General features: G+C 44.3%; 1 protein-coding gene across 2 annotated transcripts; it reads right to left on the reverse strand.

Annotated features, from left to right (window-relative positions):
• Window positions 1-5,544: 5,544 nt before the first annotated feature.
• LOC135313438 (histone H1.10-like) lies at window positions 5,545-10,501 on the reverse strand. Of its 2 annotated transcripts, none has more exons than XM_064452310.1 (2): window positions 7,859-10,501; window positions 5,545-6,845 (listed from the first exon to the last, which is right to left on the reverse strand). In XM_064452310.1, exon 1 carries the CDS (start codon window positions 10,480-10,482, stop codon window positions 9,820-9,822), a length of 663 nt encoding a protein of 220 aa, XP_064308380.1. In that variant the 5' UTR covers window positions 10,483-10,501; the 3' UTR covers window positions 5,545-6,845; window positions 7,859-9,819. The 2 variants fall into 2 exon arrangements, with proteins under 2 accessions (XP_064308380.1, XP_064308370.1); XM_064452300.1 differs by having other exon boundaries at window positions 5,546-7,988; window positions 9,238-10,501.
• Between the last annotated feature and the right edge of the window lie 5,994 nt (window positions 10,502-16,495).

Here is a 16,495-nt window from a genome sequence, read left to right on the forward strand (position 1 = left end):
AGTGTCCAGTATTGAGTGTTTGCTGCCCTCTCATGGACGTTGTTTGTGTTTTTGTCCCTTACAAGCTGAGTGGCTTTATATAATATATCCTTTCAGAAAGATATAACAAAAGATTAATCAATAATCAGTTTCTATTTCCCCTTAGGCCACAGATACAGATGTTGCATCTGCTAGCAGAGAAATCGCTGTTCCAGGGGCCCCTCACTGGCAGATGAAAATAATGTAGTCCACCATGTTGTTCATGCACAATCTTTTCAGTATTGGCCCAAAGGAAACCAAAATGGGGCAAGGCAAACACCAAGGCTCTGAAGGAGACATCCTAAATGCTCAAACCAATAACAAAGGTCCTGTTCCACAAGGAACTTGACAGTATCCTAGGTTGGGCTATGGAAATAATTATGGAGTGCAGTGGGGATGCCACAGCTATGTTCATGGTGTTTTCTTTCCTAATGCCTGTTTGCTCCTTCCAGGGAGGGAAGTTCAGGGACGATGATTGGACTGCTGTGGGAGACCAGGCTGTAAGGTGACAACACCCTTGGTGAGAAGAGTATTGTCTATGTTTATTTAGCGTGAATCTAAATTCCATTTTGATCAAGCATTGCTTAAGTAGCATTTGAAGTTTTAATATTTAACCCAAGCTTAAAGACGGATGTCTTGTCCATCAGCATTATCCATTTAATCAAAGACAAACTTTCTTTTCAAAAGAAAATAAGAGAGAGCTGGCAAGAGAAAATAGCCCTGAGTTGTCCTTAGGTGACACGCAACCATATATGTATAGAAAGGATTAGGGTACTTAACCCATGAAGACCACAAGAGACCATCAAGGACCCCCAAAGAGAGGAAGACATGCAGAGAAGGATCTGAAATGGAGTTGAGAAGAGTGACTTAATGCCATTATGCAACTTATGTAGATTAGAATGATTATGTATTACATAAGTGGAGTATGTATTACCTTATTGTATAAATATAACAGAGGAGCCAGCTTCAGTGTGCCTGCTTTGTGGAAAACTACCCAGCACCCAGGCTTGTGTAAACCTGAAATAAATAAGGAATGTCTCTACTGAGTGTGTGTAGTATTGACTCGTAGCACACTGGGTGACGAATCCATTTTTCAAACAGCAAGGCCTCTGTGAGAAGCTGTGCACTCTGTAAGTCTGTAAGTCTGTCATTCCCAGGGGATTTTCAGAGTAAGGTAGCTGTATTCTGCACTAGGAAGCAAAGACACTTGGTGTAACATTTGTTGCAGGCTTTATCACCTTCTGAGTACCCAGGCAAGTCTCCAGGGTGTTACTAGCAGGGTAGTTTAGCACTACGTGCTACGGAGCTCCCTGAACCCACTCTGCCGTGAAAATCCAGTTCTTGAATCCGCTCATTCCCTGGGAATTTGACTGTACCACAGGCTCCCCCTGCGAGTTATGAGCACTTGCACACCCCTGCTATGAGGTTACTGGATGATCCTGGGCTTCACCAAATCACCCCCTCATGCAGTCCCTCATGAGTTGTCCAGCTCTGGAAAGCTGAGGGTTTTTTTCTACTTTTTTTCATGGGTTAAAATGAAGTTGGAACTTCATACTATAACCCTGCTCCATAATGAGCTGCTTCTGCTCAGGAATCCGTGACTACATATAATATTTTCCCCGGTCTCTTGCCATGTGTCTCCTTGTCTCTGTCATGGTTTTGGCTGGGGTAGAGTTAATATTCTTCATAGTAGCTAGTATGGGGCTATGTTTTGGATTTGTGCTAAAAACAGTATTGATAATGTGGAGATGTTTTAGTTGTTGCTAAGTAGTTCTTACACTAGTCAATAACTTTTCCAGCTTCCCATGCTCTGCCAGGTGCACAAGAAGCCAGGATGGGGCACAGCCAGGACAGCTGATCCAAACTGTCCAAAGGGATATTCCATACCATATGACATCATGCCCAGCATATTAATTGGGGGCAGCTGGTCAGGGGAAGCAGTGATCATAACTTGGGGACTGGCAATGTCAGTTGGTGGGTGGTGAGCAGTTGCATCACTTGGGTTTTTTTCCTGGGCTTCATATTTCTTCCTCTCTCTCTCTCTCTCTCTCTCATTATTTTCCTATTATTATTATTACTATATAATCATTATTAATATCCCTATTACTATTTTATTTTCATTATTAAACTCTTCTTATGTCATCCAACCCATAAGTTTTCTTACTTTTGCCCTTCAATTCTCTCCCCCATCACACTGGGGTGGAGGGAGTGAGCGAGTCGCTGTGTGGTGCTTAGTTGCTGACTAGGGCTAAACAATGACATCCTCCATGCTCTCCTTTGGAAAATGTTGGAAACCATTTGGAAATGGATTTTTAAAAAATAAGTAGATACATACTTGTTCGTAGCATTGCATTTTAACTCATGACAGAAATTCATCTAATAAAGCAAAGCAAGGCAGGAACAGAGTTCCCTCTCTTCTTCCCTTCTGGGTGATTCCAAATTCTACAGCAAATTTCATCTGGTCTACTAGGTCCGTCTGAGAAAATAAAACTGTAACTGTAACATGAGATAGATATGTAACATCTTCTGTAAATTTGCTACGATTCATAGAATCATTTCCATTGGAAGGGATGTTCAAAGATCATCTAGACTAATCCCCATACTGTGGGTAGGGACATCTTTCATTAGATCAAGTGAAAGCCCTGTCCAATCTTATTTTGAACACTTCCAAGGATTGGGCATCCACAACTTCTCTGGGCAACATGTTCCAATGTCCCACCACTTTCATAATAAAAATTTCTTCCTTATATCCAATCCAAATCTACCCTCTTTCAGTTTAAAACCATTGCCTGTTGTCCCGTCACTACAGGCCCTTCTGAAAAGACTTTCTCCGTCTTTCATGTTAGCTCCCTTCATATATTGATAGTCATGATAAGGTCTTGCTGCAGCCTTCTCTTCTGTAGGATGAAAAACTCCAACTCTCTCAGTCTTTCTTCATGGGAGAGGTGTTTCTCTGATTATTTTTCTGGCCCTGATGGGGTTCACATGGGCTCACTCCTCAAGCCTGTTGAGGTCCCTCTGGATGGCACCCTTTCCCTCTAGCAAATCAGCTGCACCACTCACCCTGGTGTGATCCACAGACTTCCCAAGGGTGCACTCCATTCCAATATCAATGCCATTAATGAAGATATTAAACAGTATTCATCCCAGTACGGACCCCTGAGGGACACCACTTGGTACTGGTTCCTATCACTTGTTACTGGTTTCCAGGTAGACATCGATCCATTGGCTGTAACTCTTTGGATACAGTCATCCAGCCAATTCCTTTAACAATCCATCCATCAGATCCATATTTCTCCAATTTTGAGGCAAGAACATTGTGGGGAACCATTTCAAAGGCCTTACAGGAGCCCTGGTAGATGACATCAGTTGCTCTTCCCTTATTCACTGATGCAGTCACTCCATTGAGGGAGGCCGCTATATCTGTCAGGTATGATTTGCCTTCAGTGAAGTCATGTTTGCTGTGTCTAATGACCCCCCTGTCTTCCATTTGTTTTGGCATAGCTTCCAGGAGGATCTTTACCATGATCTTACCAGGCACTGAGGTGAGGCTGGCTGGTCTCTAGGCCCCAGGGTTCTCTATCATAGTTTTTAAAAATGTCTGTGATATTCCCTTTTCTCCAAGCTGTGGGAACTTCACCTGAGTGCAATGACTTTTCAAATTTGGTGAAGAGTGGCTTAGCAACTACATCTACCAATTTTCTTAGGACCCTGGAATGCAACTCATTGGGCCCGATAGACTTGTATATGTTCATGCTCTTGAAATGGTCTCAAACTCCTCTATGATGGGCCAGATTTTGTTCCCCCAGTCCCTGCATTGAGGTTCAGGGACTCAAGAAATGTGGGAAGAGTGATGGCCAGTGAAAACTGAGGCAAAAACCAGCATTGAGTACCTCAGCCTTTTCCATGACAGTTGTCACTTGTTCTCCTTTCTTATTTATTGGGGGGAGGGAGCACATTTTGTTTAGCCTTCCTTTTCTGAGGAAAAAATGAAAAGATTCTTCACTGTCCTTGTGTAGCTTGCTTTTTCTGCCTGGGTAATCACAATTTTGGGGATAGTTGTCTCATGGAATACTTAAGCAGCTTTTCTTTGACACTGGAGAAGAGGAAATGTGTCTGAAACACACCCCCTTTTAATGAAACAAGTCTCCTGCCTCAGGAGCACACAAACTCACCAGATCTGGTCCTGACAAGAGAGAGATGCTGGTGACAGTAAAGTGTTCTCTCTGACAGAAAGAGACAAATATTTAAGGAGTTAAGACCCAAGTAGCTAAAGGCAGGCAACCAGGGAATGGGCACAGAGTTCTGTTACGAAGATGGTAAATCTCCTGTGGAAAAAACAGATGCAGGGAAGATGTAGCAAAACAGTGCAAATGGCAATGTGCATTTTTACTAGAGCAGCTACATACAACTGAGCATGAATATGCAGTATGCTGACCAAGTATATACAGCCTTGGCTAAGAAATGCCAGCCTGCACTGGTTGCTGAAAGAACAACAGGGACTCCTTTTTTATGGCTAATGCACGTTCTGGCATACCCTTTGTTTGTTTTCATTGTTTTCAGTGTTTGATGAGGACAATAATCCTATTATTATTTTTCTACATTTCATTTTTTCCACAGTTCCTGGCAGCCCAATCCTGAAATCATTGAAAAGCAAACCCTGCAGTCCTTGGGAAAACCAGGCACTGGGGTTTCACTGATGTCCCAGCACGAGGCCTGCAGGAATGATGAATAAAACTTGCATGGGAATGGAAGCACAAAGAGATCACAAAAAACAACCTGCAAAGTGAAAATCAGAATAAAACACAAGTCCAAATCTAGAAAGAGTTGTCCAGAATTGAGTATGGAGAGTGAATGGGTATCTGAGGAGGAATCATACTGGTGATTTTGTTGTGCTTTGGCATGTTCTGGAGAAGAGGCATCTCAAACCCCCACAGAGAAATGTGGCTGGTATCCCCCAGTGCTCAGCACCGGACTGGATGCATTATGATCCAGGTAGTAAAACAGAAACTTGTGGCAGAAAACCTCTATAGTGTAACTTTGCTAACTCAAAGTTATCTAAGCAAAAAGTGGTTCTGTACCTGAACTCAAGCTGGCCCAAGTCTGTACTGCCATGCAGGAAGCAGAGAACAGGTCTGGTGTTAATGATATTCATATCACACTCACTTTTAGGGAGTCAACACTGGCTGTCCCCACCCTCTCATCCATATGCTATAGCTGTCTCCCCACTCAGCTCCTCCCTTTTGAGAACCTGTAAGCTTAGTCTTGAAATGTATGTATTGACACGTCTCCAATTCTTCAGCCTAGGATACTCCGAAGGACTTTTTCTCTGCCTTTTTCAGCTTAGAGTGCTCACTACTACTGAGGAAGTGCAACAACACCATATCCCTATTTTAAACATCTTTGCATCTAAGCTAACATCGTTCAGACTTTTATTGAAAACTATCTTGCAATTTTCTCTCACAAATTCAGAAGCTTTTTAATCTTAGTATTGGAATAGTTTCACTTCAAATAAAACTCCAGCTTTGACATTTTTAGAGTGAGCTTCTAAGAGGAACCTTTTTATTGTTTTTCAAAGACAAGCTGAGGCCATGCAGAATAAACTTACTCTCGCCTGACAACTACTACAGTAAAAGAGGCAGAGGTACACAAAAAGCCAGGAGTAACAGGACCCACTAAGAGACAGCAAAAAGATAAAGACATACATTTCCAGAAATGACCTGGTTTTGTGGTAATCTGACAGGCAATCTGGCTTTGTGGTGACTAATGCCAATGAAAAATCCTATAACCCTATAATAAAGTGTTCATCAGTACCACATGATTTATTATTCTCTAAGGGAGTAACTTTACTTCAGAATTCTTGCCAGGTTGCTGAGACCTACGTAGCAACCAGGTTGCTATATGTAGACCTTTATCTAACTCACTTATTCATTTGCCATTACTTTCTTTTTCCATTTCTATTTCTAACGCTGCAACATCACAGACTTTTGATACCACCATTAACTAAGTAAATCTATGAAATAAAAAGTTAACCCTATGGAAGAGAAAACCAATGAAAGCAGGCCTTCCTTGTAATAATTTGCAATTCTGAACCCATTTTTTGACCTTCCTTTTAATTTTTGAGCAAATTAGTATTTAAAATCATAAAGTGGATGCTTGTGTTTTCTGTTGAATTAAAGCCGCTCACTGAACACCGGCCTTTTTTTTTTGCCTCCTGTTAAGCCACTTCCTCTTTGACTACCAGGAGCTCAGTTCTCCACGTCAAATCGTTCGCTAACGTACAACAGGCTCGGGATGTGAAATAACCTATATAAAAAGTTCAATAAATAGAAGCTGCATGGCCATGGAAATGTCCTGTCATTTAATACAAAAGTCTAGTTGGAATCCTATTTTGGGATGTTAATAAAACCCCTGAATGTGGTAGGAAATGTCTGGGGAAGTTTCTGCTCATTGGTTCTTAGAAAAGGACACCCAGCTGAGAGAGAGATGGAGATAGGGGCATGATGGGCAATGAAGATGTTCCTTGTAAGAAATGTACCCAAGGTCCAGAAACTGACCAGTTCATCAGCATTACAAAAAGACAAAACAAAACAACATTAGGCCATCTTAGTTGTTTTGAGGTTTGATTTATCATTATCAGCACGTGTCCCAAGTCCTCTTCAAGCTGCACATCTTAGCATACGGTGTGTCTTGGAAGATACTGAGCAAAGCTCATCTCTTTTCCTTCTTTCCTCAGTTTCATGAGGCATCTTAGCAGGTTTGAGAAGATAAATTAATGCCCAGATGTCCAAAAAGGATGTCCAAAAGTGAGATGCGTTCCCTCTCCACTGCAATCATAAATCACACACCTGAACTTCAGCTTAGCAGGTTACCTAGAAATTTGAACCAGTACAGCAGAATAGCATCCCCTGTTTTTTTCTTAGGTTATCAACTTCTCTTATGCCCAGAATAGGAAACTGCTTAAGGAGCTAGAGAATGGCCTGTTCAAGATAACGTGGGGCCCTGAGGGACAGACGGTGATTGGACGCTGAGGCAGTGATTCAGGAATTTAAGATAAGCTATTTCTAAGGGAGAATCAGTCTGGAGCTGGGCACACCTCCTCTCGTAGCTGAGATGAGCTGGCATTCCCAAGGCTAGCAGTGCACAGGCTGAGGGGGAAGGAGGATGAGAAATGATGAATTAGGGGTACTGACTGATACACCAGTGGTGCAATTGGCATAAAGAAGACTTTACATTTATCCCTGCAGGATTATTTTTCTCAGGCCATTCTTGCTCTTTGTCACTGCACTCCCTTTTTTCCCACTTGGGGGGGAAAATTTTGCAGTAGGTATCTATGCCATGCTGCCCAGTTCGGCTTTACAAATTTAATGGGATTTTTTGATTTTACATTAATTTTCTCCCTGCACTGGACAGTATATCTACTAGAGCCTATACAGCTAGTCGTTTCAGTGTTCCTGCATACACATAAACGTCCTTTCTGTAGTGTGGACCACTCTCTCACATTGTCAGCTATCTCCAGCTAAGGACTATAAAGTCTATTCAGCTGAAGCCACAGCTCTATCCTCTTTGTCTGTAGAGGTATTTTAGACTGCAATTATTGTACATGGGCCAGTGCTTTCCATCACCACTTGTGTTCAGTTATGCATTAATTTTCTAAATGTCAGTTACAGCAGTATCTGAGGTGGGCAATTGCTCCAACTGAATTTTCTTAAAGAACAGTGATAATAATTTGAGTTTTCCCTCTTACTTCTCAGGAAAGGTAAAGAAGTGCCCTGATGCCTCTCCCAAATGAGCAGGGAGGTTAAGTTGCAACAGAACAAGATTGAACTGCTGTGATTACCCTGACCCATTCCAGGTGCCGAAATGTTCATTCCAGGGCTGTCCCGCCAAGGTCAATTTAATTAGCAGGGATGAATGTGGTACAGTTTTGCCCATGTTACTGCAGCTAGGTTTTGCCTTTTCAGTTTCAGCTGTAAAGAAATAAATGAACCATTAATATCACGTTTACTACAGCACCGTACATGCTGTTTGACTGTACCCAGTCAAAATCTACTCCCCTCTGACTAGTTGTAGCAGGCTGGAAAATCACAGCTGACCCACTCTTCTCAGGTCAGTGCACCTGGTTGGGTGAAACCCTTTGAGAATTGGCAGGTGTGACTCCCAACACCCTTCGCTTGTCATAACTGGGAGGCACAGCTCCATCCCAGACAGGAGCACAGGCACGTGAGCTCAGGAGCTCGGGCTGTCAAGGTGTAGGGACACAGCCTGATAATTTCAGAAAAAAAAAAAAAAAAAAAAAAAGTGGGATGTGCATGCAGGTTTGTGTTGGATTTAGGAAGAGGTCATAAACCCGAGCAAGGACTGAAAAGTTGGATGCACCCTAAGAGGCAATGCAGAGGAAGAGTAAGAACAGCGTTTCAGCAGTAGGGCTTAAAATTAGGCTTGCTCTTTTTTTTTTTTTTTTTTTTTTTTTTTTGTATTTCTTTCCCTTTTAGTACAGGGATTTAGGACGTGGACAGTGTCTGCAAAACACAAGCACCAGTGAAATACGATCCCACCCTTTCTCCTCCAAACCGTAGGGACATCGTTTCTGGGTAACCCCTTCAGATATACGAGGTAAACAGCTACGGACTCGAGATCAAACGTCTTTGTTGAGAGGTGAACAGGCAGTTCCACGAAATTCCCCGTTCTCCTGCCCGCTGGGGAGGCTGGGGTACCGGCACTGGGACTGACGTGAGGAAACGGCCCTTCCCCCCTCACCTCTCCCCGACTGCCCCTCGCTGCCGGCGCCCGGGTACAGCCAAGCGGAGCGACGGGCATGCCTTGAGTGCCGAAAAGGCGGTGGGAAGCAGAGTACGGTGGAGTCACTGGGAAAAGGAGGCGGCTGCACGGCTGGGGGGCAGGCGGGGGAAGACGCGAGTGGGGCTCCGACCTGCGCGGTTTCCTACCGCGCCCAGCGCAGCTTCCGAGAGGCTCCGTTGCCGAAATGAACCCCCGGCACCCGGCTAGAACCCGGCCCGGCAGCTGTGAGGCGCGGGAGGTTCAGCACCAAAGTCGAGGACCGGGGTGCAGCACCAAGGACGGCTCGAACGGCAGCTGGAAACACCCGTGCCCCTCGGATCCCGCTCGCCCTGCCATTTCCAGGGAAGGGACGAGCTTGCAAAAGGCAGAACTTAACTGTGAGTGAAAAAGCCCGTGGGCGGGGAGGCAAGCACGTACCCTGGATGTTCATAAACCTCTTCCGCAGAGTGAAAATAAAATGTAGAGCATCTGTTTAACCCGAAAATTGCTGGGCAGCCGAAAAAACCAAGGGTCGCGGCCAATCTCTGCGCAGCGCGGGCTTTTCGAAATCGGCAGAGCTCCGGGGAGCGGGCGGGAGCGCGGCGCCTCGTCCCCCGGCTGCTCGGGGGAACCGCAGCGTCCCGCTCCCGCCAGAAGCCGGGGTGCCGTGAGCGGTACCCGACTTCCACGGGGAATTTGGGCTCACAGCGATTTCAGGCGGCTGACGGGAAGCTATTTGCACCCACGCCCGCGGGGGTGTGCTGAAACGAGCTGTCCCGCGGTGAACACTACTGCGGTGCTGCCAGGCACCGGCGGAGAGCAACAGCGCTGAGGTTTGTGCTGTTACCGGATCGACCTTAATTAAACAGCGGTGCCAAAGAAGGGAAGTTAAAATTGCGCGCACAGGCACAGAACAGAAAACGTAAAAAAAAGTTTCAGCTCTTTTTAAGAACGCTTGGGTGGCTCTTAAAAGAGCCGTTGGGTTTATCTGCAAGGCAGACGGGATTGTTTTAGGACCATTTATTTCTTCTTGGGCGCTGCCTTCTTCGCTTTGGCCGCCTTGGGCTTGGCTGCTTTGGGCTTCACCGCCTTCGCCTTGGCCGGGCTCTTCGCTGCTGCCACCGCCTTTTTGGGCTTGGCAGCCTTTGTCGCTTTCTTGGGGCTTTTGGCCGCTTTCTTGGTCGCGGCAGCCGCCGGCTTCTTGGCTTTCTTGGGGCTCTTCTTCGCGGTCACCGCCTTCTTGGGCTTCTTGGCGGCGCTGGCGGGCTTCTTGGCCGCCGGCTTCTTGGGCTTGGCAGCGGCCGCCCGCTTCTTGGGGGCTTTTTCCTTCACTTCTCCCGGCTTCTTACTCAGGCGGAAAGAGCCGGAGGCGCCGGTGCCCTTGGTCTGCACCAGGGTGCCCTTGCTGACGAGGCTCTTGAGCCCCAGCTTGATGCGGCTGTTGCTTTTCTCCACATCGTAGCCGCCGGCGGCCAGCGCCTTCTTGAGGGCGGCGAGGGAGAGCCCCTTGCGCTCCTTGGAGGCGGACACGGCCTTGGTGATCAGCTCGGTGACGCTGGGGCCCGCCGGCTTGCGGGCTTTGGAGCCGCCCGCCGCCTTCTTCGGCTTCTTGGCGGCGGCCTTGGCCGGAGCCGGGACGGGAGCGGCGACTTCAGGCGCGGCGACGGGAGCGGTCTCGGACATGGCGCCTCGTGCCGAGCTCGCGCGCCCAACGGCGCTCCTGCCGCCGCCGCTCCTTTTTATAGCGGCGCCGCGCGCTCTGATTGGTGGAGCCCGGCCATCCCCACCTCCCGCCGCCCGCCCCTTGTGTTTCTTCCCAGTCCAAAACCGCCTTTTTCCTCCCGAAATTTATCGCCGATGCTCCCCGTTTCTTCCCGGGAGGGGAGGGGGGCGTCCATCCTACCTGTTAACGGAGTTTCCCGTTGGAAGGAGCAGAAATGAGGGAAAAGCGGCCCCAGAAACTCCGCGGCGGAGAGGTGCAGAGACCTCGGGAGAGAGAACTATCGCTTTATGTTTTAAATTAAAATTGTACAGTTGGCTAAATGGGCACAGCCGGCGTGAAACCTTGTGCTTCAGAAGGTCGTCTCCAGAGCAGGGCACAAACCAGAGTGGTTTCAATGGTTGGTCTCAGGGTAAATTGATATTAAAGATATTGAAGTAACACAGCTTCGCCCCGCGCTCCGGGACGCGGACGCAGAGACGGCTGCCTCGGCCGAGCCTCTTCCCTCCGAGATCACACAGTCCCCCTCGGCGTCCCTTCAGCGACGGCGGTGTCTCAGCTAATGCCTTTTTGGGAAACGTTTGTGCTTTAGCACCGGGCGTGAAAGCCGACGTTACTTTACGTCTGCTTCGGGATTTCAGTGGAACAAAGCACCGCCGCGTCCCTCTGAAGGGTGGTGTCCCTCCCGCTGCCCTTGCAATCTAAACCTGACGAAGCCCCTTTCGATTGTTACATTCAGCAATCAGGATAGTTGTCATTGCACTATATGGAGTTTTAGCCTCTAAAAGGTATAACATTACCTGTCTTTGCATCGAGATTTGTTAAAATTGATTGGGAAATACAATCTGAGGTGTAATGAAATTCAAACTGGACGGAGAGTTAAAGCTGAAAATTCGGTCCCTTGAGGGCACGCTCGGCAATCAGGACACTTTATTATGCAAAATTGATTCCTCTGTTCTAATGGATGACTATTGGTTCTGTAAGTGTTTTGCTTTGATAACAGCAGCTGGTGATTCACTCCTTTGAGAAGTAAGGTCGGAATATACACCTTTTCAAAAGGGTTGCTTCCCCGGGTCAGTGGCAGCTCCGTATTCCAAACAAAGGATGAACTCTCACTTCCTTCATTTTCAATGGCATGTTGCTATCTTTTTAACACGGAACAGCTAACAGTCTGCCTGCAATAATACTGTGTTTCTTACACTCGATACAAGGCTATCATCAGCTCCTAAAAACGGGTGAGCAGATCTATTCGGGGCTAAAAAGAAGTGTAAGGGGGTGAATGAAATGCCGGTACAACATAGAGTCCCCGCTGCCTGGGACCGTGAAAATCTTCAAATACCTGACTTGAATCTCCATGCGACATTCGAGAAACGGAATTTTCTAATTACGCGTTTTGAAGTGAAAAGGACTAAAGTAATTCTAGTTATTTATGTTACCGTTTTTTCTTTTCTTGGGGGTGAAATGTGGGCAGAAATACATCTTTGTGGGGTCTTCTAACGAATGCATTTCAGCCTGCATACCGAAAGTAAATACGTGTTTTGGGCGACCTGGCTGCGATAACGAACGTGACAACAGCAAATTGGGAGACTGGAGAACTGTGCATTGTGTGTTGATTAAACACAAAAACTGATTTTAATGCCCGTTTTCTCTGATGTCTTTTTCCTATAATGCGGGAGGATTAAGATCCTCAGTAATATGACTGAACACTGCATCACAACTGCTGACACTCTGAGGAAAATATTTTTTTTCTGAAGTAGTAGTAGTGACCCCATGGTAATAGCAGAGATTTCACATCGTCCCAGAGGCAGTGGAGCTAACATTCTGTAACTCTCTAATCCACTGATATTTGTATACAAGTAGTGTGCTTGTTTCAAGCTATTCACATTTCATGGCAGCATCTGTCAATTCTCTGGACTCATACAACAAGGAATACTCTCATCCTTATCAGTCTTGGAAAGATTCCTGGTATTTTTTTTTTTCTCTCTCAAATTCTTTTAGGCAGATATGAACCTTGAGGTTCCTGGAAGTAAAAACAGAACATTAATTTTTTTTTTTTTTTTTTTTTTTTTGCTTTCATTGTCATGATTGTTTCTTGACTTACCTGGAAGCTGGAAAGTGTTTAGAGATTTGATTCTGATCTCTCAAGCCTGTCATTGCTCCGTGTAAGATAGATTTCTGTACCTCAGAGATTATCCCCATCCACTATAAGAGAGTTTTGTGACCAAGAAAAGACAGATTGGTAGTATCAGCCTGTGGGTTCTCACAGGAAAAAAGCAATATGATCTCACCTACAATGTGAGTCAAATCAAAGACGGTCATAAACCAGAATACAGGAAGGACAGACGTGAGTATTGAAGCAACTAACAAATCTTTTGCCTCTCCCTAGCTCTTTTATTCCGTTATGGTTTGCTTTTTGATGTTTAAGCATAATATTTTAGAACCAACCAAGTATTTGAATTGTAATCCAGTAAGTGGATTTTAATTTCTCAGGCACTGTAGATTAAAATTTAATTATTCAGCCACTGAAGAGTATGACCCAAAACAGAGAGCATGTGCTCATCACAGGAGCATGGTCCAGTTACATAGTTAGAGTAGTAGGGCTTCCCCAGGCTTTGATATTCAATTATTTCTTCAGGGAGAAGTTGCATTTGGGTATTGCTGCTCCATCCACTTTTCTTTCATTTTTACAACCAGCAAGGGTCAATGAATGTACTGAAATATGTTACTAAAATGTTGTTACTTTCCTTCCAGGAAATAAACAATTCTATGCAATAGCACAGGCCTAAGGGGAGCTTCTACTCAGATTTTCTTTTAGAGATCAGTAGGAAAAAAAAAAAGAAAAATTGACAGGAGAATGTGGTGGATTCAGGCTCTGAATCAAAACCCCATGCCTCCTTTGGATCAATTCAACTTTATGCAGACCCCTTTTTGCAAGTGGACATCTACCCTTGCTCCTATTCCAAGGAATAATGGGTAAGTAGTACCAAACAGTTGTTGCTCTGTGTTTTAATTCCCTATTTCAAAGTTGATGCTAGGCACAGGTGTCCTAATAGTCAGTAAGTTGTGAATTCCTGTCTCCTTCTGCTTAAAAGATTCATAGGCTCCCATTGTTTTCCTCTGTGCCTACTGACATATATTTTCCTGAATTACTAGGAAATTAAAAATGTCCCATATGAAATGTTGATGCAGTATTTTCATTACCACCATGCATAAATGAACAGTAGCCAATTTCTTCAGCGTGAATTGTGGCTTCCACAATGGTGAGGCTTGGTTGTAGGGAAATCTTGTTTTACTCTTCTGACAAATTTCTGGATATAGGCCATAGCTGATGGTGAGATATGCACTACAAAATGTTCAGAGAGTCTGTATTCCACAGTTGAAAGACATGTCAAAATCATATTTTTTTTCATACACCAGAACATGTCTCATTGGCAGGAAGTGGAACAACTTTTTAAATCATGAAACACCATTCAATTAGAGATGAAAACTAATTCTCTATCTTCCAGCCTTTGTCCACTAGCACTCTCAAGAGGATGGACGCCCTGCTGCTCAGCATGCAGAACCTCCAATGGACTGGAGCTTTCAGTTTTTCTCTCATGTAGGACAAGAGAAGTTTCTGACACAGCCTTAGATCTTCACTGGAGCTGCTTGAGCAGGCTCAGCGGATGAGATTGATAAGAAGAAACAACTTACACTTAGTCAACAGTATAGATCTAATAATAACTATGGACTAGAAAGAATCATTTCCAAGTCGCAAATTCGCAAAGCTGATTGAACAATGAAGTGACCTACAGTGGTTTTCTCAAAATCATATTAGAGCTTCTTCCAGAATTGCAGGGTTAGGATGTGAACGGGGCCTTCTTGCTCGCAAGCAACTGGCAGTTATTGCCCTTTGGAAACTCCAGTTATGGCACAAGCAGATAAAGTTTTGTATAGTAGTGAGGGAAGTCAAGGATGTTTGTGAAGCTCCTAATGCCCTTGGAATTGTTTTTTTTTTTTTTGTTCTTTTCCTCCATGTGGCAAAAGCAGTACGTGTAGTTCCCCAACTTCACTGATACTATTTAGCCTGATTTCTGTTACTGTGTAACAGCCCAAACTCTGAGGGCTGCTTTGGACCAAACTCTGGGTATTTCTATACTGAAACAAATGGTCTCTGCCTGCTTCAAAGCCTATTAAATCAATGCTGTAGTTTCAGCATTAAGAATATAAAATAATTTTTAAAATAAAAACATACCAGTTTTTTTTCTTGTTTCACTTTCTATTATGCTAACACAAAAAGTTGATTGCTTCTTCTGTTAAGAGAGACATATTTACATTTTTCCTTTAATGCTTTAAGCTCTTATTGTCCTTTAATATCAAAGTGAGGAATCTTTTAACTGAGCGTTTATGTAACACAATAGAATGATTTACTTATAACCTGATGGCTGCAAACTGACCGTGTAGGAGGCAAAGCTGTCAAGAGAGCTTCTGCTCAGCATTTGGTGATTGGAATTCCTGAGTAAGCCCCCAAAATTCAGGGCAGAGTGTGTCCCAGCAGACTAGAAGCCTGCCACTTTTTAAATTTTGTTAACATTTTAACCCTTGCACATGTAAGGAGATTATCAGGTTCATCTTCAGCATGTAGAGACAGTAGAGATAGTGGGGGAAGAAAATCAGGTGAGCCATAACTGAGTGGAAATACAATTCAGAAAAGCAACAAATATGATGTGTGCAAAACATTGCTTGATAAGACTCCGCAGATTTAAAAGCATTTAGGGGTATACGCAGGAACAAAGGCCAGAGCAGCCCTTTCAAAGTGATTTCTACTGTTTGCTGCAGTTGGATGTAATTTTATAATTCAGTTTACAGCTGACTTGCTCACATTCCACATTTTCAACACTGGTCCTCACTGATGAAATACAAAAGAGATCAACTTCGAGTTTGTAACATATAAATTAGAATTTTACACACATATAAAAATATTTCTGTCATGATTTTCTGGAACAAACAAAACACCACCAACAGCAAACTCACCAAACCCACAAACTGTGGTCTCTACGCTGGTGATTTCTGAAGGTAAAAGCTAAGCAGAAAATTGTAAGAAAAATTTAAATGTAGATAGCCTAAAAGAACAGGGAACAGAATAAAAACTGTAAGAAGTGCTTTCAGAATTTTAATGGATACTTAATACCATATTTGCTATAGTTGGCCTATTGATTTATAAATTATTAACAACTGTTCATTATTTTCTAGGTAATATATATTTCTTTTCATATGGAATGCTATGTAAGACTTCCAGGGCACATGTAGGCTCCAAACTCACATCTAAAAAAGGAAACAGGAGAAAGGAAATCAAGCTCAACGTGTAGTTTCTGATGATCATATTCACTGTAAATTCTACCTTTGTTTATTCAAAGTAAACTCTGCTTTGTTGTTTATAACGGGCTGTCATGCTTATTCACTGTATACAGTACCCCACAACAAAAGAGATAGAAATTAAGTATTCAAGGATTTAGCGCTGTGCACGAGGTAAAGGAAAACAAAATAAAACCATAAGATCTACACCCATCCTTGGAAATAAGTAGTATTTGCAAGCAATAGGGTAATTTATAAACAATAGTTGATATGTGAAACACAAATATGTTTTGCTGCCCATACGGTAATACACTGTAAAAAACAGCAACAACAACTGAATTTCCAGGATAAGTTTCTAATAGTTCTGTCACCTTGTCGAAAAAGTAATGAGAAAATGCTTGAAGAAAAGGAAATGGTGCCCAGCAGATGTCAGGAGAGAATAAAACTGGCGAAGCCAAGGCAAGTAGCTCCCAGCCGCTTTCGGAACAGATGTCCCGGGCGAGCACTGAGCCTATAAGCCTTGAAGGTCCGCGGTGGCCGGCACGACCGCTGACTCCCGGCTCATGGACCCGCGACCACCGCGTCACTACTGACGGTGTCCGGCCGCCAGCAGAGTGACGCGGCCGCAGAGGCGCGCTCGGC

Source organism: Phalacrocorax carbo, chromosome 1, assembly GCF_963921805.1.
Source record: "Phalacrocorax carbo chromosome 1, bPhaCar2.1, whole genome shotgun sequence".
Taxonomy (NCBI): domain Eukaryota; kingdom Metazoa; phylum Chordata; class Aves; order Suliformes; family Phalacrocoracidae; genus Phalacrocorax; species Phalacrocorax carbo.